Raw genomic sequence first — 24,101 nt, forward strand, 5'->3', positions numbered from 1 at the left:
CCATGTTCTATCACCGACAACGGTGTGCTGAGACTCATTTAAGAATACCGTCATGTTGTATCAAGGATAGCCAAACTTGGGTTTAAACCCAGTGTGAGTAAACCTCGAAAGAGGTTAGCATTCTGTTAATAGCGAAAAGTTAGACCCAAATGGACTTACACATTGAAGTATGCCTAGAAAGAAGATAAACGAGATACTGTTAGTCTATGTGTACTCGAGACTGGGCTCGCTGATCTTTAAACTTACAGCAATTTTTGGATCCATAGCCTCTCTTTGGGCTTTCTGTTGCAGCTCGTTGATTTCGTCCTCCGAAAGACTAGCTTGTAGGTATTTTGTATGAGTGTCTGGGAAATCACGCCTAGACTGAGAATGTTTCTACTCACTGCTCGATATATAGAAGCTGAAAACGAATGGTACTGTCTAGCATACGAAATACGCTTCCCTGGTTGAGATAACCAATCTGCGCTTCTCGAAAGTCTGTTATTTCAGTTGTGTTAAAGTCTGTACAGTGATGGATAGAACCGATGGGAGCTTACTTCGAGACGAGATGGTCGTGAGTGCTTTGAAGTTAGTTGTCTGCACCTCTTTAAAGCCTGACCACCTCATTCTGTAGTTCAGTTGTTCGGTAATTGTCGGGCACTTGGCCTTGTCCCTGTTTTCGCCCAGTGGCCTTTCCATGGTTTTATGGAAAAGTGAAGCCCACTTGTAAAGTCCAGATTCTGGTGTTTTGATGTTAGCACTATCATGCAACATTGTTATCTAGGTGACTTACCTTTATTCAAGCTGTTAGTATCTGACCGAGGAGTGTAAGACCATTCTGTCATCTGAACAAGGCCACCTGGCTTAGCGATGTAGTAGAGCTGGTTGATATAACTTTCCCATTTTTTAGCGTCAACCCCACCAACAACCATACGGCTGTTGATTACATCGAATGTGTTTGGATTGAAAGGTAATCTAGGTTGAGTCGGTCAGGTTGTGGCGGCACAGGCTGTCAAATTTAGGTGGCCGAGCTTACCGGTAGTTAAGGTCGGCGCGCTTGAACTCTAAGTTTGGTGGTAGATCATCTGGGACCAGATTGAATGTTACATCAATGGCCGTGACCTAAAAATCTAACTGTTAGCGCTGTATCTTGCCCATGCGTGTATCATAGTCAGTGAATCTGAATACATACCTTGCAATGAGGGTACATTCTAGCCACCTCAATGGCCCAGGTACATGACCCAGCACCACAGTCCAAGATTCTTTTCGGATAAGGAATGGGCCTATGAATTAGTCTATCGTTGTAGGCAGCACACATAACTGCATGATTGCTAGTTTGTCTTTGACCTTCCTCCTAGTTACACAAAAGCAGTATTAGTGACACGAAGCCCATCAGATATCCCTGCACATATCATCATCAGCGACTCCGTCTTACTTCATCTACAGGCTCATAGTGTATATGCTTCATAAAGGAGAATGCATGGTAGGAGCTACCACCGTATTCGAGCATAGCTTCAGCTAGAGGATCATCTGATGTGATCTCTGAGATATCATCGGGTAGATTTGCAGAAATGTTGGGGAAACGAGGCAAGCCGTAGGGGTTTGTGGAGAAACTATTAATGTGAGCCAGTGAAACAAATACATATGGAAGCAGAAGTCACTTACTAATTCATGTTCACTTTGAACAAAGAAACCTTGTGTTTAAGTGTGAGAAAGAAAGGGGCATGAAAATAAACAGGGCGAATTTGCTTCCCTGTCGCGACGACTAAAGAAGCTGCATAGAACGGGAATCTGGCTTTTTATACTAGTTCTTGGCCCTTTTAGGTCTGCTTTGAGCTTGATGAAGTCCTTTATGACATCACAATAAGAAAACGAAGGCTTCACCTCAAAGGACCAGCATGTTCTTTTCTTGTGACTCATGCTGGCGGGAAAAGTACATCCCAGGTTTCATTTCAAATAGGCAATTACGCAGCCCAGGGCAATTAGCCGCCACTTTTTCTTTCACGATATCGGTGCTTTCATTGAAGCCATTTTGGGGCTGTGATGCAGCAAGCCCTGAAAACTCGCACAATCCCACATTAACTCACCCAAAATTATGCTACACCTTCCGTAAGAAGCATAAGAACAGTCGATACTAAAAGTTCTTTGTGTTTAGAAGAACTTGCCCCTGTTCTATGGATGGCACACCTATTCTGAGAGTTTGTGCCCAATGTCCCTGTGTTTCTTGTATGCTCTTCGTTTTTGATTCTACCCATCTCTTGCATTTTGGGTGCTTCGGCAAGGGCTTACGATGGATCTCTGCCCTGCGAATAAGCCACGTCCTGCTCTTCTATTCTCGCAGATCCAACATACCCCGATGGATTGCGATGCTGTGATTTTTAGCCAGCGCTTTATTGACCGCAAGAAGGTCCCGAAACAGCCAGAACTGATTCGAAGCCGCAGTGAAACCACTTATGCGATGACCACCGGAGACCCAGACGTGTATGTGTGCTATTCAGTCATTCTTATCTGTCTCAACGGGCTAACATGATGTTTCTTTCTGCAAAAAAGGCCAATCCGGAGCATTGAAGTTGACTCTGCCGCTGATGTACAACTTATCAAAGTGGATGAAAGCACCCCTGAGACGCCAGGAGGAATATTCGATTTTGAATTCGACGATGGGAACTCTACGCCACAAATGGCTGAAAACATTGGTCCCCAGTCTTCCAGTGAGTTTTGACCTTAATCTTTCGCTTTACAACTACAGAATTATTCATAACTCACAATGGAGCTTTAGGTATAGACTCCTTAGTGTGTAAAAAGAAAAGATCCGCCTTCATGATAACTACAAAGACCACACTAAAAGACGTAGTCAAGGATACAGCTGCTGAGTTCAACATTCCACTTCTTCTAAATCCCAAAGCTGCCTTTGCTCTTCCCGGTACAATGGAATTTTGCTGCCGTGATGGGTTTGAAGGAATGGAGGTTATTCCCAATGGCCCGGGATTGCAATACACAACCAAACGACGCCGTAATCAATGCCTGCCTCTTGGGTCCTTGCCCACCAAAAAGGTTTGGCAGGATACACCAATTCAAAAGCTTAAGAAAGCCATAGCAGACTTAGGAAAGGTCGATGGCCTCGAGATTGAGAGAGACGGCCCAGAGCTGTCATGCTTCGGGGAGCTAGAGTTGACCCCCGCCCGAATTGATGGGGTGTCAGTAGCAAATCTTTCTTCCAGCTATGGCTCTACTCAAAACACCACAGCTCCTGGTGCATTTCTTCTGACACCTAATACTCTACCGCGACGAAGTATCGAAGTTGTTTCAGAGACGCAGATTCCCGACATCTTTGCTCTTCGCCCACTGGACCCGCCCCCAGGCCTTCGCATGTGGTCAGAAAAGCTTTTTGCTCCTGTAGGTGGTTCGGGCCAAAAGAAATCTCTGTTTAATCTTGGTTGCACCTCCTTTGGCCATAAGCAAGCGCCAAATCCGAAACCTCTCTCATCATATGCAGAGGAGAATCATATTGGCTTAGATCGAGTCCATTCAGAAGATGCTCTACATAGGGCCGACACAGCCGCCTTAAGTTTTGATTCCACCGATACTATCCAAAAAGATTTTGAAGTCTGTAACCACGTTCAATGTGGGTCAACTGAGCTTGCGATAGATTCTTCTAGGGCCGAAGGGCGCTGTCTAGGTGAAGGCGCGGAAACTACCGTGCCATCATCTCAAATTCAAATGGTTTCATTTTCTAAGATAGTTAAGAGCTGCAATGAAGTCCAGACCCCTGAAAACACAGACAAGCCTATGAATGATCTGTTACTCTTGGATGATGAAAATATATCAGAAGCTGAAGCTCACGCAGGACTTGCGGCACCGTCTCGGGGGATAGAGGCAGAGGTCCCTATTATCAAGGCCACTGAGTCAATGTCTCTGGCTGAGCCCGTACAGATACCATTTGTCACAATCACACCGCCAACGCCATCTCCATCATCCAGCTTCTGCTGCAAGCAGCAACCACAAATTCAAACTAGTGCCGAGGGTTCAATTCGGCTTTACTATGACTTTGATGCGCAGTTTATATTCCCGACTAAAAAGAGAGCTAAAAGTCTAGAATCGGTGTTGGTCCCAGGAAAAGAGTTGTCGGAAAATGGCAATACACAAGCTTGTACACGAAGGCGAACCATGTCTAGGGGACATATATCCGTCGTACAGAAAGTCACCGTTTTGGCAAACTCGGCACATGTACGCCTTAAGGCTGACTATTAGCATCTCTTGTTTTTGAGATTATCTAGATTCTAAGACATTCGAGGATATCTGAGAGAATCTTGGACAATGAGTTGAAAAGTCTTTGAATGGCGGCAGATAAAAATAGCTAATAAAGTCTCATACAGCCCAAGAACTGTAACCACCATCAAGACCCCCAAAGCTTGATACTTCAACAAGTACAGACGAGTCGCAGCCGAAAAAAGAAGTCGTCAAAGCAATACACAAATCCAAAACTCATACAGGTACTTAGATTCTACTCCAGCGTCTCCCAGTGCTGGTACGCGCCTCGTAAATGTCAGGATCGACAGACATGTTGGAATATTCGCTTTGGCGCGAGGGATTCCTGCGACTGCCCATGAGTCTGCTCAGACGATTACCGTGGGTGTGGGAGATCTCTTCATAATCATCCAGATCTCGCCCCTGGTTTCCATCTAATTCCGCCCGATGCGCCACCATATCTGTCACTTGCCGAGGCACCGGCTTGCGGGTCAAGCTCCTTTGCTGACGCTCTAGCTGTTCAACAAAAACATCACTGCTCGTCGACCCCAAAGTAGCAGACGAAGTGCTTGTTTCGGTTTCGACAATAAACGGCCGCGGTGTGGGCGCACTGTTAGCGTGACTCTGCAGGTGGTGACCATGGTTGTGACGACTGATACTGGCACTTTGACGCATGACCTCGCTGTCGTGTGAGAGTCGTGATGGCTTATGTGCGTGCGCGCGGGCCTGTTCAGCTGAGCGGCGGTGGCGCTGGGAGTTCCCGTGCAACGGCATGTGAGAGCCTGTACGGGCGTGAGCAGAGGAGCTGCGAGTCGAGTGCAAACCCAGTGGCGCCGGCATGCTCATGACACTGACGCTATCAGAGACCTTGGCTTCCAAGTTAGCATCAGCGGCATCAGCGGCGGCTGCCGCAGCTGCGCGAGCTTCAGCAGCATATTCGCGGTTGACCCAACAGTAGACGCTGCATATAACGAGCAGGAAGGCGGCTGCGACGCCAATGACAATACCAGCAACAATTCCAGGCTTTGTGCCGTTCGATTCGCTCCCGTACACGCCTGGCACAGTCTTGTAGATGGTGGTGGTAGCTTGGCGCGCGTCTAGGAGTCGGGAAACGGTGCGGGATGGTTGCGTGGCGTGCAGGGCGCTTGTGGGGAGGATAGGCATGGCGGTCCGGGGGGCGAGAGCACAAAGTGGTGTGGGGGCTTTGGCTGGGCTGTGTGAGTCGGTTGGAAGGGAGGGCGCAATGAGGTGGAGGCGAGTAGGTCGGGCTGGCAAATGTGAGGGAGGGGAGGTAAGCCAAGAGGGAAAGGCGAATGAATATAAGGTCAGGCGAGAAAGGAGGAGAAGGGCAATGGAGAGAATGAGGAACAGAGAAGTAGACAACCAGGTTTAGATTCTTGCTAGCGGATGCGGAAAACGATAACCACGTCAAGACGGATGCAAGGCAATACTCGATGCAGCATACAAACCACTCAGCTCAAGATGGGATTCTTGATCCTGTTACTGCTTTTGCTTCTTCTTCTGCTTCTTCCCATGGCTATATCGTATCGTGTCTCGGGCGAACCTACAGGCGACCGCAAACGATGCACACGAGATGTCCATTCCGGGCCGTGAAATATAGAGGGGCGAGACAGCAGAAGGATTAACTGGAATGCCGGTAGGAGGGAGAGGCTATGAATGGACAGCGAGGAAACAGAAAACGGCTCAAGCAAGTCAAGCGATAGCACTGATCATACCAGCAAGACGAGGCAGAAGAGAAAGAAAGAAATCCCCGACGAGTTTGTCAGGCTAAGGAGTCGGCCAGGTGTTGGTTTTTTGTGAGTTGGGTGATATTGGTGGTGCTTTTTAGACAAAGGCTTAGTTAACTAACAAAGAGCATTTCCCTTTTCGGAGTCCGCTTTGCACGGTCGCACAGCAACAACGACGGGCTGTAGAGAACTGGATAAATTGGTAGGCTCGCTCTTTACAACTATTCAAGTAACTAACTGAAAGTAAGTTGGCTATGGTTACATACTTTCTGTGCTGCTGCCCCTGCTCTTCTAGAAACATCGCCACTGGCCTCGCTTCCCGCCGCCGCGCCCTCGGTTCGCGCTTCGCGTGATCTCGTCTGTTTCCGCCGCCCTCGCACGCATGCAAATCTCCCTTGACACAAAAAAAAACAAGAGAACATGTGAGGTGTGTGCGGTGTTTGGCGTTTGCATGGCCGCCCACCACCCAATGATGTCATCGCCAACGCAAGAAGAAGAAAAAAGGCGCCACCGCGTTTGTTGAAGCCCGTTCATCGCATGCCATGTGGCGCTTGCGCTGGCTTGCTCCCGGGCCGTCTACGGCGGTGTGGACTCGGTGTCCTTGGCTGGAAAAGCTAGAGTCTCGCTTGTCGGCTTCTGCGCCGCAGCGTCGGGACCGGCTGCTTGGTCAACAGATGCAATGGGTACCGCGTCTACGGGTGCGTCTGTTTGCTCCCCTTCATTCTTGTCAGCAAGGATAGCAGTTTTGTCTACGGCATCCTGTTCAGCTGTGTCGGAGCCAATGTCCACAGCCTCGGCTTGAACGTCGGCTCTTGCAGCCTCCTCCTTCTCGAGACGCACCTCGCGTCCGCGCTTGTGGCAGTACCACAAAACAAAGAGGAGCACTGTGTTTGATATTAGCTCTCTTTTCCCCCTACATACGAGCCACTCCCTCGAATCACTTACAAAACAGACCAACACTCATCACTGCATTTGTGCCAATAAAGGCTGGCCAGCGCAGCTTCAATGCGCTCATTATCGCCTTGAGCATGTCGACAATGGCAGCCGGATTCGTCAGCAACTCAGTCAGCGAGACCGACGTGAAGATCTTCTTAGCCGCCTCCTTCGCCACGGTCTTTCCCGCAGCGCCCTCGGCTGCCGCCTCCAGCGTGACGCCCTGGCTCTTGGCCGCCGCCGCAGCCAGCTCAGGGCCCAGCGAGTCGGTGACCTTTGTCGGCATGCTCGCGACGAGCTTCTTGAGTGGCGAGGGCAGCCGGTCGTAGGATCGGGCCAGCGTGCCGTCACGGTCCTCGACAAGCGCCTTCATGTCATCGACAGCTGTTGGCACCCCGTTGATCAGGTCCTGCAGCACGAGCGAAAACTTTTGCACGAGCGCAGCCGACTCTGCAGACATGCTAAACGCGCGGTTGTTCTTCGCCGAGAGGTTGAGCTCGTTCAGCACGTGCGCTAGCTCTTTAGCTTCAGACTGCGCTTCGGCTGGGGTTATGGCTACCGGGTCGGTTTCGGCGGTGCCTGTCTCTGCTAAAACGGCGAGATGCTCTCCGGAGGGGGCAGGGGAGCTTGCTTTTGTCTTTGTTTGGTCACGTCGGAAAAAGGCCGATAGACGGTTCAATCTGCCGGGTCCAGGCTGCTCTTTGTTCTTGTCTTCCGTTTCATTGTCAGGTTTATCTTTGCCTTTGGTGTCGTGGTCTTTAGCTTCGCTGTTCGGGCCCTTTTCTTTGCTACTGCCGGCGCTTGGCCGTGGCGGAAGAGGCGGTCGTGAGGCCGCATCATCATCAGACTTGCTGAGCAAAGAATCCCAATCGATGATGGACCGGAAGAAGTTCTCGTCGTCTTTCCGCAACACAAGCGTCGGGACGCTACTCTTGGCCTGTTCTTGGTTTTGATCCCCGTTTTCGGTCGTGATCTCGGGTATTTCGCAGGTGCCAGCCTCAGAATCAGCAGCCGCAGCTTGGGCTTTGCCTTTGCCTTTGGCATCAATAGCCATAGCTTGAGCGGTGCCAGTTCCAATCTCAGATATAAGTATGCTATTGGCTTCGGTGTCGCTAGCTGCTATAGCTTCTTGGGCAGCTTTCTTGGCCTTGGCCTTTTTGAATTTCTGGTATGTAAAATACTCCAACATAATGTAAGGAAAAAAGTAAATTGTGAAATGTATTGTCGTACGAGAGTTTCACTACGTTAGGTCAGCCTGTTTATATTGCGTCTACTATTAGTCTTGGAGGCCTTTCACAGCGTCATCTTGTCTTGGATAAAGTAAGCCTTAGGTGTCGCTGTATAAAGCCCTAACCCTATTTACATGTATCATGATATGGATGACATCATCGTTTCAATTGTTGTGGAATGCGGCCTCGATCTTAACTTTTGACTAAATTGGGTATCCCCTTTGCACACGGCGTGCTTATTCTTCCATTCCATCACCGTCTGCATCTTCCGGTGCTTCTTCTTCTATTAAATCATCGTCGTGTGGCTCATTGCCCCGTTGGAACACGTCCTCGGCAACATTACTTCTCCGTCCGCGCCCGTTTCTCTGTTGCTGCTGGTAGAGTCGGCCCTCTGTGATTGCCTTTTCGCCGACATAGCTCTTGCCGGTCCAGCTTGTGTTGCACTTTGGACACTCGTGTGTTCTCCGCGAGCCAAAGAATGTAGCCGAACAGCGCTCGTGGAAGCGTACAAGACAGTCGAGATTGGAACAGCGCTGGCCCTGCGTCAGCAGCTCACGACAAGCCATGCATATCTTGATGCGCTGCCATGTGGCTTGGTCCTGCTCACCGTCGTTGTATGTGTCCTCCAGCCACGTCCGTAGCTCGGCGATCCCGCGCGTCGACAGCGAGTAGAAGCCTTGGACGCTGTGTTTCAGCCAGTTGGCATCCACAAGCTCCTTGAGAATGCGGTTGACATCGCTGTGTGTGATGCCGCGGTCAATAGCCTGCGACGGCGTTGGGGCATCGTCGTTTTGCGTGGGGGGTCTTTGCCGCGGTGTGCTGCCAACGGGTGGTCGGCCTAACGGAAGGCACTGCTCCTTTGTCAGGGCCATAACTTCCATGCGAGGCGAATTGTATTTGGCAAACATGCCATCTAGTAGGCGACGGATAAAGGAGAGTTCGTCTGCGCTGTAGGTGGTAGCGAACTGTGTGGCGAGGTCGGACGAGACATTGACAAAGCAGTACGTGCGCTCTTGTGTATCCTGGTCAATGGCGATGAGGATGTCGTAGTCAAACTCGGCGATTTGGCCGCGGACAGTCGTCACGAGGTTGGCGAGGGTTGGTTGCAGAGTTTCCGGTTCAAACTCCCGGCCGGTGATAGAGTAGAGTTCGCTCAGGAAAAGCTTGGCGTCCTTTTCGGAAAAGGAGCCGCGGCTCATGATCGCCTGGAGGAAGGCCGGGCATTGCCATTCGTCAAGAGACATTGTGTGGAATAAAGACTGTAAATATCGTATAGAGCACAAGCAGAGACAGAAAGCCGGCCGGGGAAAATAGCCTCTGCCGAGACAAACGCGTCATGGAAGTCAGGTGTGGGGCAGCTAACGCGTAAAGTGGCCGGCCAGCTGTCATTCACTAGGCTGACAGCTGCTGTGTGCCGCTGTCAGCTGGCAAATAAACATCACGAACAACGGCCAAAGCCCACAACGAGCTGCCAGCGCATCGGCTCTTGAATCAGCGGCACCCTCAACCCAACCAACTTCCTTTTTTTTTTTTTCTTTAGAGGCTAGGCTGAGTCCTTGGAACGACAGCGACTAGGAAACGCCTCGGCGCTCGGCATTTGCTTTTCCCTCTGCCGGCTGGCTATCTCGGGCCTCTTCCTTTCCGTTTTGCGCGTCCCCACTCCTCGTGTCTTGCGGCCTTGCAGCCATGCAAACACAATGCCACCGTCTTCCTCTACCACCGCCGGGCCTGTCCGCACCCGATCCTTGAGAGCGCCCAAGGCTGTTGCCGCCACGTCCACCAGCAAAACAGCTGTCTCGGCCTCTACCAAAAGTAGCGCATCTTCTGCTAGACATCCCGCCCTCATACGCCGTGCCGCCACCGGAACGCCAACCTCAGTAGCCTCTGTCTCGACCTCGGCCTCGGTTTCATCTGTCGATGTGGCTGAACAGAAACAGCAGCAGCAGCAGCACTCAACGACCCCCAACGGGCTTCGCCCACGGGCACAGACCGCTACCGGTGGGAGCCGGAGCTTGAAGCTATTCCTAGCCAACTTGCGAGCCCTCGATCTCGACTTGCAGCCTGATTGGCCCGATATATCGGCATTGGTCTTCATTTCCTCTTCAACTTCATCAGCGGTCCAGAAAAAGAGGGTGCAGAGTGTTGAATGGGCCTTGTTCTACTTATTCAAGCTCTGGGACCCTGAAGAGTGCCGAACTGTATGTTGACCCTCATCCCTTGCATTACGGACTGGGCCGCCAGCTTTGGTTCATCACATGGCATCTCCTCTCTTGTTAACCTTGTAATAACCACTGCTAACTATCCGAGGTAGAAACTCCAATCGCTATTCCCACCCACTGACCAAGCCCATTCATTAGCTCTTCGCGCAGCCCTACTGCGATGCCTCGAGCAGGCGAAGAAAACTGGCGCCCTTGGTCGTGAAATTCTACTCCGCAAAACGATGCTCGATGATTGCAAGGGCGAGCGTCTTGAAGAGGTTTTGGCTGTCTTCTCAGCTGCCGTCCTGAAAAAGGTCACAGCCAACAACTCGCATGGTTTGTATTCAGGTATTGCCCAGAGCATATCATATGAGGAGAGAGGCTCCAATGGAGAGCGTGAAGAAATGGCTGCTCTGATACTCGCCCACAAGGCTTCTCTTAGCCGACACTTGCGCGAGAAGGAAGAGGCCCGCGCCCTGTATCACGATCTTTCCAAGTTGCTCGATGCGAAAGAAGACGACCTGATAAGGCACCAGGACCGGCTCCAAACCATGTTGTCCCCAGATGATGCTTCCCATGAACAAAAAATAGAAATGAGTCGCCTAGTTAGAAATAATTGGGCCGGAAATGAGCGTTGGATGAAAACCCTTCTTCACAGTGAACATGCCGAGTCCGACACGGATCCTTTTTTCAGTGTCCCATTTGACAGGGTTTGGAGGCTGCTTCATTCAGGCCGTCTGGATGAGCTCAAAGAAAAGCCGCAGAGCTTGTTTGAGGAGTTGGACTCACGCATCCGCGTCCAACAAGAGAGACTCGCTAGATGGCAGGATTTGAGAGAGCGCATCTTTGGCAACAGCGAGAACAAGCCTATTACAACAAATGCCATGGGTACTACCCAAACACCCAAGGGAAGTATTGACTTGGAATTTACAGCTCATCACAAAATGTTGCATGTGTCAACTAGCCCCCGTCGGAAACGAACAGGCAGTGTACCAACAACTTCACTTCCCGTTGTGGTTGTTGAGCCGGGCGAATACTCTGAATTCATAGAGGACTTTTATGCAGATTTTGCTAGCGCTGGAAAGGCCAAGCAGACAAATGTGGCTACCCAGCTATTGAAACAAGGAGCGTCACTCCGCCGAGCGCCCCGTGCTCCGCCGATCAGCCGGGAAGCGACAACTACAACACCACGAAAGCAGGACAATACAAATAGCAGGTTGTTTCAGTCACCTTCATCACGTCACATCAGATCTATGTCTGTCAAATCCTCACCACGCATATCCCCTCCACGAGTCACCCTTCCTGGAACCCATCCTGCCGATCCAACTGCTCCAGAAATCCAGTTGCGCCCGCCAGAGCCATCACCAGAGAAGGCCATCAAGCGGCCAGTTCGAGTTCGCAGAGGCGACGAAACCCCTTCTCGTAGGCCCGAGGCACGGCGTGTACCTAGTCCCAAGCCCCCGCCAAAGATTGGGGGGCTGGACTCAAAAATAGAGGTGTCTACCTCGTTCCCTGGGCTGAGAAGGACATCATCGAATCTTTTCATGGGTACTAGGTCTATGAATATGTCTTCGACAGTAACAGCAGAGAACCGAGGCTTGAAATCTGCTCCTGTTCCAAACTCACCCCTCAAGCTATCAGAGACTACTTCAATCCCTGGCAACAAAACGGAGCAGATACTAGACACTATACAGGACCCCGAGCTTACACCTACGAGAAAAACACAGTCCGGTCGCCCCATGACACTAGCCGAACGCACGCGTCTTTCTATCATGAAGACGACTTCGCTTGACCTCGACCTAGACCTGGACGCAGAGATCCACCAGACCCAGCCCTCAGTAACTATCCAGGAGCCTGAGCCAGAACCTGCCGAGGATGATCAGCCTCTGGAGAACTTGGTCGCCCGCACACGTAAGAGTATGGCGGGCTTTGAAGCAGCCCAGAAAAAGGCACAGGTAGACCGGCGCCGCTCTCTTCGACTAGAGCATGCCGCGTCCAAGAGAGGCAAAGAACGGCCGCGTTTCGAGGATGTACGTGAAGAGGATGGAGCACCCGGCGACGGTGATGAGCTGAACCATGAAATGTCGTTTCTGGAGCTCATGGATGCGGATGAGGATTATGAGGCAGTGTTTCGGAGCCGGCCAAAGATTAAGACCAGCCCGGCGCCGTCCCCAAGCCGCATGGGCTTTGGAGGGTAAGATCAACTGGACACACAGGCGTGCAGATGCCTGGAGGTGCGGCTTGGGATGAGTTTGGCATGAGCCATGTATGTATGTACATATATGTAACAAATAGGTAGCATGGACTGCATTCATCTTGATTGGCAATGACGTTATATTTCCAGTAGTTGGTAGTTGTAATGATACATGTTGATGTACAGATTTTGGCTATTGAGAAAGCCATGTACCCCGGCACTCGTGTCTCTCTATCTTGTCCTCCATGCTTCTTCTGTCCTGTTCAACCCCCATTGCTGGCAGCCACGGAGTCAGCCTGGCTTTCTTCTGTTTACCAGCCCTGCTTCGTCAACTCCTGCACACGAGAAACCGTCGACAGGAAGCTCTCGCGGAAGCGCGCCCGCCATCTTTCACTCTTGAGTCTCTTGCGCTTCAGACCAGGCCGCTCGTGGGCTCTCTGCAAGCGCACCAGCTTCGGCAGGCCGTTCTGGCGCACGCGGGTGTTGAGGATACGTAGAGCCGACCCGGCATCGGTGTTGGGCGTCAGATGCACCGTCCGACCGGTCGACGGAGCCAGGCGCACAGTCTGCTTGAAGCGCGGGCGCTTAGGCATCGTGTTGCGCAGCGGCGCCGTCGGGTCGCTGTCGTGCAGGAGCGCGGAGAGCTCGGTGCGGTCAAGCCCACCGGTCCAGTTCCAGATGGCTGGGTTTGGCTCCTGCGGCGGCTTCTGTGACGGCGCCACGGAGGTGCCTGCGTTCCCGGCGGACGGCTTCGGGTTGGGCTGGCCAAAGACCTTGTTCTTGACCCAGTCGGAGGTGATGTCGGGGCGGTACGGCGAGCTGGAAAAGGCGCGTGCGCTGTAGAGAGCGGGTGTCGGGCGGGCGGCGGCAACGGAGTGCCACGGCGCCGCGGAACGCCGGAGGAGCGAAGAGACGGTAAAGGACCTGTTGGCAGCGGTTAGCCGGAGAACAGGGCCAGGAGAGCAGCCAGCGTCTGGCAGCGTGGATAGAGAGCGCGGCTCACATTTCTGCAGAATACCACGAAGCCTCGTGTTTTCTAGGACGTTGCAGAATTGGTGACACGGAAAAACAAGGCCGAACAGGGCGGACGTCACTCTGGCGTCCAGCGGCCGCGATGCCTGAGGCTATTCACAAGAATCTTGCCGTCCCGCTTTTTTGGAGGAGCCCCACTATTATGTGTGACGGGGTTTTTTTCGTCAGCCTTGTCTAGCAACACCCAGCCTTGCGACACGAAAAAAAAACCAGCATCATCAGCGCCTTCGAACCTAATTCTTGCTGCGCATCAGCCAGAAACTGTGTCTCGCCCAGCTGTCGCGTTTTAAGTCTTCAGCTTTCTTACTGTTCGCCTGCATTCTGTGCTGAATAGAATCTATCTTACAAATCGTTTTGCGCCAATCTCATCAGCCCAAAGCCATGTCATACAATCCCTACGGCGGTGAGTAGATCTTCCCACGCAGTCCCATTCTCCATGCTAACGTCTTCCAGCTGGCCAGTACGGCCCTCCTCCGGGCTACGGCGGCTTTCCCGGTGCCGTCAACATGAATGCGCCTCCCGGCATGGTGGCCCCGCCGGGTCTTGGTAGGTCCTCCCCCATATCCAACCGGTGGCCACTCTGTGCCAAAGCTGACCTCTTCATCTTCCTCCAGGCCCTCCTCCAGGCATGTCTTCAGCTCCAGGAATGGCGCCACCGGGCGTCCACTCTGCCAACGCTGCCCAAGCTAACCGCCAAAGTGGTCTTCCGATGAGCTTCCAGCCGCCTTCGAACCTGCCGAGCAACATCAACTTCAACGCGCGCGTCATCCGTCTGGGCGCATCGAACCCCAAGTCCGCGTCGAATGGCGCCAGCAAGGAGAATGAGAGTCCAGTCTCTGCGCACGGCTCGAATCCGAAATTCGGCAACGACCGCTCAGACCAGACCAGATCGAATCCGCGGGAGACGACCCAGGCCCTCCTTCCCCCAACACAAGACGAGAAGCTACGCACCATTTTCATCGCGAAGATCCCCGATGGCGTCGGTGGTAGTGCTGGTATGGAAAGTCTCCTCAAATCTGTAGGACGGCTCAGGCGTTGGGATCCATGGCCTTCATCCTTGTCCGACACTGTCAAAACCACCTTTGGCTTTGCGCAGTTCGAGGATCCCGACTCAGTATCAACCGCGCTCGCTTTATTGAAAGACATACAAGTCCCCGTCAAGAAACAGACCACCCCAGAAACTCCGCCCGCCGACGACGATAACGACTTTCCCGGAATTGAAAAAATGAAGCTACTAGTCACAGTCGACCCCATCACGGTGAAGCACCTTGAGTCACACGCCGAGGCCAAGGGCGAGGATGCTGGCAAGGAGTCAGAGATACAACCCGCACAAGACGCACTACGAAAAGCAATACGCAACCTCTTTTACCCGTCGCCAGCCGCCAAGGTCGACGATGCCACAGTAGCTTCTGAAGCCGTAGAGGTTGTCAATATCAACATGACACAGGAAGACGAACTTGCAGACATTCCAGCCGAGATGCGTGAGATGGTTGCCGGCGAAATCGCTGCCTTCCGTGAGCGCAGTACCCAACGCGACATTGAACGTCTCAAGAAAGAGGAGGAAATGGAAGCGCGTGAGCGCCAAAGGAACGGCGGAACTAATGACTCTAAGTCGACACATGTCTCTATCCGTGGCGCACCATCTGGTCCGCGAGGCGCCAGTGGCAGCGCTACGGCTCGTGTGCCTTTTGTCAGCGACGGACTATCCTTTGCTGATATGAGCTTATACAAGGACCACTCAGACACCGATGCCAGCGACGACGAATTGAACCGCAGAGTCGTCAAGAAGAAGAAGGATGAACAGCACCACATTTTCCTGGACGCTGAACGCAAATGGGTCAGCCGCGAGCGCTCGCGAACAGCGGCACTTGAGCGTGAGCGCGACCGCGAAAAGCACGACGCCAGTAATCTGGAGAAGCGCAAGCAAGAGGCTCTTGAGCATGACAAGCAATGGGATGACGACAGGGAGCGCACGCGCAAGGTCCACCCGTACTACGCCGACCACTCGAGCTGGGCGCGCAAGCGGGCCCAGGACCGGGCCGACGAACAGGCGCGCGACAATGCCGACCGCCAGGCCGAGGCCGACGAGGCTCGCCGCGAGAAGAAGGAACTAGAAAGGGCCCGCGGCATGGCTGACTCGTTCTTAGAGCAGCAGGCGCAGGAGCTCAGCTTACAACCCACAACAACAGCGCCTGCTCCGGCACAGCCGTTCAAGCTGTCGCTCGGTGCGGCAGCGCAAAAGGCGCAGGCACAGCGCAATGGCCCGCAGCGGCGCACGATTGCCGAAGTTGAAGGCCTCCTGGATGACGAGGAGCATGACCAGCGCACCAAGCGCACGCTGGTGCCCATCAAGTTTGAGCCGGTCTCGGCCACAGCCAGCATGACGGACGAGGAGATCCAGCAGGCCGTGCGGCAGCTGGCGCAGGAAATCCCGGCCGAGAAGGACGAGCTGTGGGCGTGGACGGTACAGTGGGACTTTTTGGACGAGGCTATCATGGTCGACAAACTGCGGCCGTTTGTGCAGAAGAAAATTGTCGAATATCTGGGCGTGCAGGAGGAGGTGATTGTGGAAGTAATCGAAGACCATCTGCGCAAGCATGGAGCGCCGGGAGACCTCGTGGAAGAGCTGGCAGGAGTAAGTTGTCTACAACCCTTGTGAAACGTTGATTGTCTCATGATATACTAACATTCTCCATTATAGGCGCTCGACGAAGAGGCCGAAGACCTAGTAAAGAAGCTATGGCGCATGGTCATTTTCTTCACAGAAAGCGAGAAGCGCGGGCTCCCGGCATAAGGCTATGTGCGTGAGGCCGATATGGAGGCAAAGGGGTCTACTTTTGTCTAATTTTTTTTTCTTTTCGTTGTTGGGCAGATTCAGACTGGGTGGTAGCTTGGGAGATCGCATCGAGCTGAGGGCAGCAATGCAAGCCGGTGCGGACTGAGCTGTGACGCCACAAAAGACATGAGCCAGTGTGGCTCTGCGCCACAGTGCTTGTGCGACGTTGGGCATTTGAGATAAGATAAAGTAGGTCAGATAAGATGCAGAAGGCTGATAACGACGGGCCTCGTAGACATAGTTAGCCAACAGAACAGAACAGACCTTGATTCATTAATGATCCTTGTTTCAATCATTCCCGCTTCAGCCACACTCTCGTTTAGTCAGTGCATACATTTTTTGCCTTGCTACTGCGCCTTGTCCATTGACCCGATCTGCTGACATGGACCTCTTCTCTTGCGCTACAGCACCATGAAAGGCCTCCCCCGTGACGACGTGTCCCTCTCCATGACAGCCACGCCGTCGCTCGGTGTCCCGGCCGATGGCGGGCTAGGCCTTTTGCCCGTGCTTCTGGACGGCAGCGAGCAGCAGCAACAAAAAAAGCGCAACGCCGCCACCGCTGCCTCGGCCGCCAGCGTGCGCGCGCTCTCAGCCCAGGCCATTGCCTTTTACTTCCGCGCGCCGGCCAAGGCTTTTTTCCGCATGCGCGTCGACTATCTTGCGTTTGCGCGCAGCCTGCACCAGGCCGAGAGCGAGGCGCTGCAGCGCGCGCTGGCCGGCGCCGGGCCGCAGGGAACCAAAACCAGCGCGCTGGTCCACGTCTGGAACCGCACCCGCCTCTGGATGCACGGCACCACGCCCGGCGTGCTGGCTAGCGCCGTGCGCCAGCAGGGCTGGGGCATCATCCCGCACCAGGTTGTCCCCCCGCTGGCGGCCAACATCGGCATCGGCGCGGTGCTGTATACAAGCTACCTGCACATCCTGGGTCTGCTGCACGAGGAGAGTGCGCGCGGCGCAAAGCACGTGTATCCGCCACCGCGGCCACTGCATACGTTCGAGGCGGGCTTCCTGGCAGGCGCACTTCAGAGCGTGGTGGCGGCGCCGCTGGATGCGATTCAGGCGCGCTACGATCATGGTGATTTGATGCGTGGAGATGGCCGGCCGCAGAGCATGTGGTCGTTTGGAGCGCAAAAGGTTCGTGAGATTGGGTTGCGTGGCGTCTTTGCAGGCTGGGGCCTGTCATTTACAAAGGACAGCTTGGGAAGTGCTGTATTCTTTAGTATGTTTGAGTATGTCAAGGCGCAGGGCTACTACAACTTTGTCTCGTGGTACTACGGAGGTTTGCAGAACAGCATCGTGGCAGACCTGGCGCTGAAGAGGCCCGTGGCTCAAGCTACGCCAGGGGCCGAGAGAGCCCCGAGCGACAGTCAAAATCGAGACAGTTTCACAGTCATCCGGCCACATTACGCCATCGAGCCCGGGTTTCTACTGCTAGCAGGCATCTCGGCATCATTTGCGCAGCAGGTAGTACTACATCCGTTGACACACATCCAGCTGGAGCACTGGGACCGGCTAGAAGATCTTGACACACGCGCCGAGCAGATCCGCCAGCTCCGGGCGCGGGCCGAAGCGGTGGCAGTGCCAAACCCCGCGGTCCCGCGCCAGGCAGCAGCACCGTCCGGAGCGCTAGTGCCACGTGCAGACGCCCAGACGTCATGCCAATCTCGGCCCCCTACTGGCGCTCCGCCGCGCGGACTCATGCTGCAGGCCAACTATCGGGCCTACCAAGAAACGTGGCGCCAGTGCGCTCTACAGGCAAGCGCAGAGAAGAGAAGCGTACTGAGCTGGCTGTATCGTGGGTTCTGGTGGAACACCATCCGACAGGTCCCCAGCACGTCAGCCGGGCTGATTATCTTTGAGCTGGTGCGGCGCAAGTACGGCATGGACAGGGAGGAGGTGCGCATCCAGCATGACGACTACGAGATTCTGCTCAACTAAATGCAAATAATGGTCATATAACAGGGTTTGGGCTATAACACAAGCGGGTTGCTACACAACAGCATGTGCATGTTATATTGGTTGGCCTTTAATATTGTGATATTATTGGTCGTAAGGTCATCATTATACTCTAGGATAAGTCTAACAAGCGTGTGTGTGTATATATGGTGCGAGAAGGCAGACAAAGAAAATGAGAGTGAAACAGAAAAACAAACAAAAGGAAACGCTGATATGCAAAGTAAAGTTGTAGCGAGCGTGCGCAAAAAAAGAAGAAAAAAAAAAGCAAAACAACAGCGGCAACAATTCTATGCCGGGGACGACATCGGAGGGTGCTCGTCGATCCCAACGGCCACCAGCTCGCCGGCGATATTGAAAATTGAAGTGTCTGCGAGCAAGTTAGCAACGGGCGGGCTTCAAGAGGGCGAGGCTCAAGAAAAAGTAGCAGTAGACTTACCCAGATCAATCTCTGTCTTGGACGGGAACCACACAGGCCCCTTCTCGCCAACCCGTCTACACACGCAGTGCAGCACGGTGAACTGGCGCCACGAGCTATGGCGGCGCAGATAGCAGTCGAAGCAAGACTCGGTGAAGCCACCTCTACACGGGAGTTGTTAGTATGCGGTAGCAAGGGCTTGGGGGGGCGGGCAAAGAACTCACTTGGCATCCCACTTTAGCTTGCCGTCAAAGTTGCCAATGTACGAGTTGAGGTTCAAGCTGCTGGGCACATAGTCGCCCTCCTCGCTCTGGCACTTGGCGTGCACGCGGGAGTAGTGCTCTTCCGGCTCGCCGTAGAAGCTAGCGTCCAGCTTGACGTTGCGGCAGCTGTCGCCAAAGGCGGTGCCCGAAATGGTGCCCGATCCAGAGCCGGACGCGGCGACACTCTGCGAGACCAGGTCGCCCGGGTGGGGCGCCGGGATCGCTAGGCACAGGGCATTGGAGGCAAAGGCGAAAAAGAAGAGCGCCAGCAGCTGGACAATGGACGGAGAGGCGCTTCGGGAAGACATGATGGGTGGCGGAGAGAGCAGACAGCAGACAGGAGACAGCAGACAAGTATGGCCAACGGATTGGACGGGTGGGGTCGTCAGAACTGTCGGTGTGGAACAACGAGAATAAAAATTCACAAAGGGCAATGTGACAGAAACAAAGGCACGAGAACGACAAGAGAGGAGCAAAAATTCAAAATCCATAGAGACAAGAACCGTTTCTAATAAAGAAAGACGCGGTAAGGATCGATAAAACACATCTAATTAAAGTAGAGCCGCTGTGGCGCGTGTGAAGCGAAAAACCTTGCCTCACATATATGGAGCACTCCAGCTTGGATGCAGTCTTGGTCTTTTCACCTATCCTCTCTGGGGCGTTGGGGCCTTGGCTGAACGAGTTCTTTTGCCGGACGGTTCTTTTGATGCAGCCGTTTCCCTGCCCTTTCTTGTTTGACTGCAGAGTTTCTCAGCATGCAAAGAAGATGGGCTGTGCATCCCAGGGCAGATTATGGTCCAAGACCAAGGGGAGACTAATGACGTGGAGGAGCAAAACACGCTCGAGACCACCAAGCCGGATGCCAAGAGAGGCAGTGTTGGTGGGATGTAATTAGCACGTGACGGCATGCCTATAAGGGTTATGTGATGGGAGCGGCGATCGCGCAAACCCGCGAGAAACAAGATCTTGATCAGCCAACAGGGAATTCACGTTAGAAACACGAAGCTTGGCCACACTAAAGAATACATAAAAGGCTGCCCAAAAGCCAGAGGTGCCTTCCATTTTTGCCCAAATGTCGTCTGAAAGTGTCGAGGTCGAGTCCAGGCCATCAATTTGGTAGCTGCCGATATTGATCAGACTCGTCGGACCACCGAGGGAGCGTGGCTGCTGCTGCTAGGACGCAAAGGAAGGTGCACAGCATGCAAGGCGGCAGTTGCTTGCAGCTGAAGCGTCTTTTAGGCGTGAATGAGGTTATTGCACAGCCATTGCCACGGTGAGGAAGAAGCCGAGCAAAGACGGACCAAGAGGAAGAGGGCAACCAAGGAATTAAGGGAAAAAAAAAAGACAGGACGAAGAGGGAGAGGGTTATGTGAAGACAAGAGATTGGCAGAGGGAGCGAGAGCCGCCATTTGAGCTGCGGGCAATGCCCTCGGCAGCAATCAAACAGACCGCAATGCACAAACAAAGTGGACGAAGAAAAGAAACAACAAAGAGGCGCACAGGGGGCATGTTGAGACGAAACCGCGACGTCACTCGAGGCGCCGGCGGGTGAAATTACAAGCCAGAGAGTAAGAAATAGTCAGTTCACTATGTACAGATAGTCAGAATACAGAGATATGCAGGTATCCAGCCAACCGTACAGATCAGTCAAGCTGTCAGAAAGATAAGACGCATATCTCGGTGCCGTTTTTCCATGCCACTTCTCTTGGTCACATTGCCACTTTGGAACACAATAGAAACACTCATAACTGAACCAATAACAAAGTCAAAATATACCTGACAAAAAAATCAACACCCGAACGCCGTTCCGAACAGAAACAAGGGTATCATATCCCGTGACCGTGACCCTGGAATTGGGGTTACAACCCTAACGCAGCACCTGCCACTTGATATTAGTACATACATAATTACTCCTCCATAATCCTTGGTCTCATGAGTCTGTTTCTCGTGCCACCGTGTTGTTGATGGGCAGCCAGGACACCGAGACCGACGGCATCGGCGGCTTGTGGTCGTAGCTATCGCTGATGCTAGACGTCGACTGCGCCGACTCGCGGTCGAGATCGGCCATTTGCACGAGCGACGTCTCATCCAGCTCGGTGCCGTATTTCACGGTATATGTGCGCAGGCACATGATGCCAGACGGGTCAAGCGCATCGCCAGCATGCTGCAGGTCGCGGCTAACCGAATGATGGTGGCCGTGATATACGCGGTCGGCATGTGTTGACAGCGTCGGCGCGCCATTGTGCTCGGCGGCGCCGTTGGTGGCAGGCGCGGTCCCGGCGGAAGCCGAGTTGCCGTGCGGTGCTGAGCGGCTGTACTGCTCGCTGGCGTAGTAGCTGCTCTTGCCGCGGTCGTGGAAGGTGCTGTCGAAGACGCGGGGAAAAAAGTGCACGAGGACGACGCGCATGGACGGCATGCAGGCGCAGATGATGCCGATGTTGATCTCGATGGTGGACCATAGCGCGGCTTCCCATTGATCCCATGTGGTGTTGTGCGAGTTGGCGAACTTGATGAGTGAGTGCAGTCGCACGATTGACATGACGGTGACGCTGAGGAGGATATGTGTTAGCAGGAGGGGGCCAGGACCGGGGATGGATGAAGGGAGGAACTCACAAAGTACCAGTGCAGAACATCAGTCCTACGCCCAGCTTCTTCTTCCAGTGGAGATTCAAATGGCGAAGTTGGCTCAGCGGGATCGCCAGCATGCACAAGTCCAGGAAGATAGACCCCGCAGCGTTCGCCCATGCTAAATGGTTGATGGACACGCAAGATCCGCTTGTCTCGCCACTCCACCGCGTCCAAAAGTAGCTGATGGGGTTGCACTGGAAGATGGCGGCGATGACAAAGGCCAGACCAAAGGATGACACCACGGCTACTGTAGCCCACAACAGGCGGCGCACGGCTGGACCCGGGAAGATGCGTAGGTAGAAGAACAGGATGCTCAGCTTCAGCAGCGTTACGTGCGTAAAATACAGCACCTCCATGACGTAGTAGTAGCGGCCAAACAGCGTAATGTCGTCAAATGGTACGGTCCATATGTCTCGCGCCAGTCCGTGCTTCGTTAGACCAGTGGTGTTCATGACTGTCGACGGGATACCACTGCACATGGTGGCGAGGATGAAGATGTCGCTAAGGTTGAGCTGGTCCTGTATTATAAACAGCTTGAAGGCAATACGTAGGGTCACGACAATGCCTGTGATGACGCCCAACGTAATGGAAACTGCGTCGTATGTGTGGCGCTCATCGCGAGGCGCGATACCGCAATCAGTGGCTGTGATGTTCTTGGTGGCTAGGGCGGAGGCGAGGTTAGCGCGGGGCCGGAGGGGGCGGGCAGCCAGGACTACTCACTGAGCATTTCCTTGGGTGTACATGAAGCCATGACACACTTCTCGATGCTGGCGACCAGCGGGGCATTCGTGCAGAGACATGCCGTGTCTTCGAGGCCGCAGGATGAATTGGACAGCATGGTAGTGATGCATGTGAGCTGTGGTATGTGCTGTTAGTAGCCGGCCTTTTGCAGACAGACAGACAGGGGAGATGACTTACACCGCAGCTGGGCATGGAAGCAAGGCCGTTGGCAGCGGTAGTACCGGCCAGTGCCAAGACGGCAGCCAAGGAGGCGAGCACCCGCATGGCGAGAGCAAGACAGGGAGGAGCGGATGGAAAGCGGGTACGGCGGCGAGCTTTGCGGACGGCGACGTGGGAGAGACGGGGGAGGACACGGAGGGCCAGCGGGACAGGCTAAACTAGGCCAGTATTCGTGTACGTGAATCGCACAAGAGGGCAAATTGAATCACAAGAAAACGAAAAAGGGAAACCAAGATGAGAAGCTCGAGTTCGATTCAGGGCGGACAGCTGGTCGACTAAGTAACGTAGAGAAGCGCCAGAGCTAGGACATGGCCAGCAAACGCTAAGCGTTATTTGGGTTGTTCTTTCTTCCTATTTGCTGACCAGACCGGCCTTATTTGGTTGACCAAAAGTGCTCAAGGGAGAATAGGAAGTGCTGCCAGAAAATCTTGACGGCCAGCAAAGAGGAGGGCCGTGGAGGATTATAGCGCAGGAGCAGCGCTAGACTGGGGAGGGGAGGTAGGATGTTTCCAGGACGTTGTTCACGATGTGAGAGCAGTGAATGAAAGGCCCGTCACATCACATCACGGCACATGGGCACAGCTGGACGTCCAGCACAAGTATCGCGCAGGCCAATTCAAAACATCAGGTTCCTCAGACGTGAAGTGAAACCCAAGTGCCAGCAGCGCGGAACTCTAACCCCTTCGTCCCCCCTCCCCTCCTCGTCGCCTCTTCGCATACTACTCTCCTCGCCGGCTCACATGTGCATGCAGTAATGCATTCCTTAGGTCGATCACTCCTTGCCCATGGACAGGAACCTAAGAAAATAGCCCAGAAGAAGAGACATTAAATGCTGCAATTTAGCGCCTCGCCTTAGTGTGCCCGCTCTGTCCGGGTTGTCCAGCAGGCCGCCATTATCTCGCCCTGAAAGAAGACACCAAGAACATACATAACTGTGACATCTCTAGCCACGTTGACTGCCAGCCGCGATGGGATGCCACTATGCATCAACATGCCACTGCTGACCCGCAGTCGTCGTGGCCGTCCGAGAGCTACCACCCAGTGCCATGCTTATACGATAGTTGACTACATGGCCAGTCGACCAATCCGCTCCATGGAACTCACCCGCGCTTACTTTGCCTCGCGTGCGTGCTGATATTTTCCATGGCTTTGTTCGTCGGCCCGGGCTGGCCTGCTCAGGGGCCTCCGTAGCTTAATCTGCGTCCTTGCTCGCCGTTGTTACGCATAACCAACTCTATGCTGCAGCTCGCTTCTCGCGCTTTTCTGTTTGTGCTTGTTCGCAAACATCGTTTCCGCTCTCGTGTCCGTGCCCTTCTTCCCTCCCCTCTCCTCCCCTCCAATCTAGAGCTGTCAAGTTCAAGTGACATTTCGAACCACTCAAGTAGCTGCGCTTGGCTCGACTCGGCGACATGATAAGCTTTAGGAGAGTTTTTTTGGGGGGAGGGGAGCGCTGAAGACCCCTGCTGCTCTCTGAATCCTCAGACA

General features: G+C 53.6%; 11 protein-coding genes across 11 annotated transcripts; 4 read left to right on the forward strand and 7 right to left on the reverse strand.

Annotated features, from left to right (window-relative positions):
* Positions 1 to 155: 155 nt before the first annotated feature.
* Positions 156 to 1,652, reverse strand: BROUX77_006652 (uncharacterized protein; the record flags this gene model as incomplete). The annotated part of the gene is made up of 9 exons (XM_073751660.1): positions 156 to 173; positions 247 to 316; positions 384 to 477; positions 537 to 719; positions 773 to 954; positions 1,016 to 1,101; positions 1,172 to 1,333; positions 1,415 to 1,592; positions 1,645 to 1,652. 9 exons carry the CDS (start codon positions 1,650 to 1,652, stop codon positions 156 to 158), a joined length of 981 nt encoding a protein of 326 aa, XP_073602799.1.
* Positions 1,653 to 2,335: 683 nt separating this feature from the next.
* BROUX77_006653 (uncharacterized protein) lies at positions 2,336 to 2,698 on the forward strand (the record flags this gene model as incomplete). The annotated part of the gene is made up of 2 exons (XM_073751661.1): positions 2,336 to 2,460; positions 2,530 to 2,698. 2 exons carry the CDS (start codon positions 2,336 to 2,338, stop codon positions 2,696 to 2,698), a joined length of 294 nt encoding a protein of 97 aa, XP_073602800.1.
* Positions 2,699 to 4,473: 1,775 nt separating this feature from the next.
* On the reverse strand, positions 4,474 to 5,388 carry BROUX77_006654 (uncharacterized protein; the record flags this gene model as incomplete). The annotated part of the gene is made up of 1 exon (XM_073751662.1): positions 4,474 to 5,388. The coding sequence occupies one exon, from the start codon at positions 5,386 to 5,388 to the stop codon at positions 4,474 to 4,476; it is 915 nt and encodes a 304-aa protein (XP_073602801.1).
* A 1,160-nt stretch (positions 5,389 to 6,548) lies between these two features.
* Positions 6,549 to 8,094, reverse strand: BROUX77_006655 (uncharacterized protein; the record flags this gene model as incomplete). The annotated part of the gene is made up of 2 exons (XM_073751663.1): positions 6,549 to 6,856; positions 6,918 to 8,094. The coding sequence occupies 2 exons, from the start codon at positions 8,092 to 8,094 to the stop codon at positions 6,549 to 6,551; spliced, it is 1,485 nt and encodes a 494-aa protein (XP_073602802.1).
* Positions 8,095 to 8,370: 276 nt separating this feature from the next.
* On the reverse strand, positions 8,371 to 9,333 carry BROUX77_006656 (uncharacterized protein; the record flags this gene model as incomplete). The annotated part of the gene is made up of 1 exon (XM_073751665.1): positions 8,371 to 9,333. The coding sequence occupies one exon, from the start codon at positions 9,331 to 9,333 to the stop codon at positions 8,371 to 8,373; it is 963 nt and encodes a 320-aa protein (XP_073602803.1).
* Positions 9,334 to 9,831: 498 nt separating this feature from the next.
* On the forward strand, positions 9,832 to 12,530 carry BROUX77_006657 (uncharacterized protein; the record flags this gene model as incomplete). Its single annotated transcript, XM_073751666.1, has 2 exons — positions 9,832 to 10,332; positions 10,446 to 12,530. 2 exons carry the CDS (start codon positions 9,832 to 9,834, stop codon positions 12,528 to 12,530), a joined length of 2,586 nt encoding a protein of 861 aa, XP_073602804.1.
* Positions 12,531 to 12,837: 307 nt separating this feature from the next.
* BROUX77_006658 (uncharacterized protein) lies at positions 12,838 to 13,878 on the reverse strand (the record flags this gene model as incomplete). The annotated part of the gene is made up of 2 exons (XM_073751667.1): positions 12,838 to 13,562; positions 13,866 to 13,878. The coding sequence occupies 2 exons, from the start codon at positions 13,876 to 13,878 to the stop codon at positions 12,838 to 12,840; spliced, it is 738 nt and encodes a 245-aa protein (XP_073602805.1).
* Positions 13,879 to 13,939: 61 nt separating this feature from the next.
* Positions 13,940 to 16,352, forward strand: BROUX77_006659 (uncharacterized protein; the record flags this gene model as incomplete). The annotated part of the gene is made up of 4 exons (XM_073751668.1): positions 13,940 to 13,961; positions 14,012 to 14,104; positions 14,173 to 16,193; positions 16,260 to 16,352. The coding sequence occupies 4 exons, from the start codon at positions 13,940 to 13,942 to the stop codon at positions 16,350 to 16,352; spliced, it is 2,229 nt and encodes a 742-aa protein (XP_073602806.1).
* A 453-nt stretch (positions 16,353 to 16,805) lies between these two features.
* Positions 16,806 to 18,332, forward strand: BROUX77_006660 (uncharacterized protein; the record flags this gene model as incomplete). The annotated part of the gene is made up of 1 exon (XM_073751669.1): positions 16,806 to 18,332. The coding sequence occupies one exon, from the start codon at positions 16,806 to 16,808 to the stop codon at positions 18,330 to 18,332; it is 1,527 nt and encodes a 508-aa protein (XP_073602807.1).
* A 305-nt stretch (positions 18,333 to 18,637) lies between these two features.
* Positions 18,638 to 19,336, reverse strand: BROUX77_006661 (uncharacterized protein; the record flags this gene model as incomplete). Its single annotated transcript, XM_073751670.1, has 3 exons — positions 18,638 to 18,717; positions 18,787 to 18,929; positions 18,990 to 19,336. The coding sequence occupies 3 exons, from the start codon at positions 19,334 to 19,336 to the stop codon at positions 18,638 to 18,640; spliced, it is 570 nt and encodes a 189-aa protein (XP_073602808.1).
* Positions 19,337 to 20,958: 1,622 nt separating this feature from the next.
* BROUX77_006662 (uncharacterized protein) lies at positions 20,959 to 22,661 on the reverse strand (the record flags this gene model as incomplete). Its single annotated transcript, XM_073751671.1, has 4 exons — positions 20,959 to 21,577; positions 21,642 to 22,317; positions 22,377 to 22,512; positions 22,575 to 22,661. 4 exons carry the CDS (start codon positions 22,659 to 22,661, stop codon positions 20,959 to 20,961), a joined length of 1,518 nt encoding a protein of 505 aa, XP_073602809.1.
* Between the last annotated feature and the right edge of the window lie 1,440 nt (positions 22,662 to 24,101).

This window comes from Berkeleyomyces rouxiae (genome assembly GCF_048999995.1).
Source record: "Berkeleyomyces rouxiae strain 22BRR77 chromosome Unknown BrBRR77_ptg000009l, whole genome shotgun sequence".
NCBI lineage: Eukaryota > Fungi > Ascomycota > Sordariomycetes > Microascales > Ceratocystidaceae > Berkeleyomyces > Berkeleyomyces rouxiae.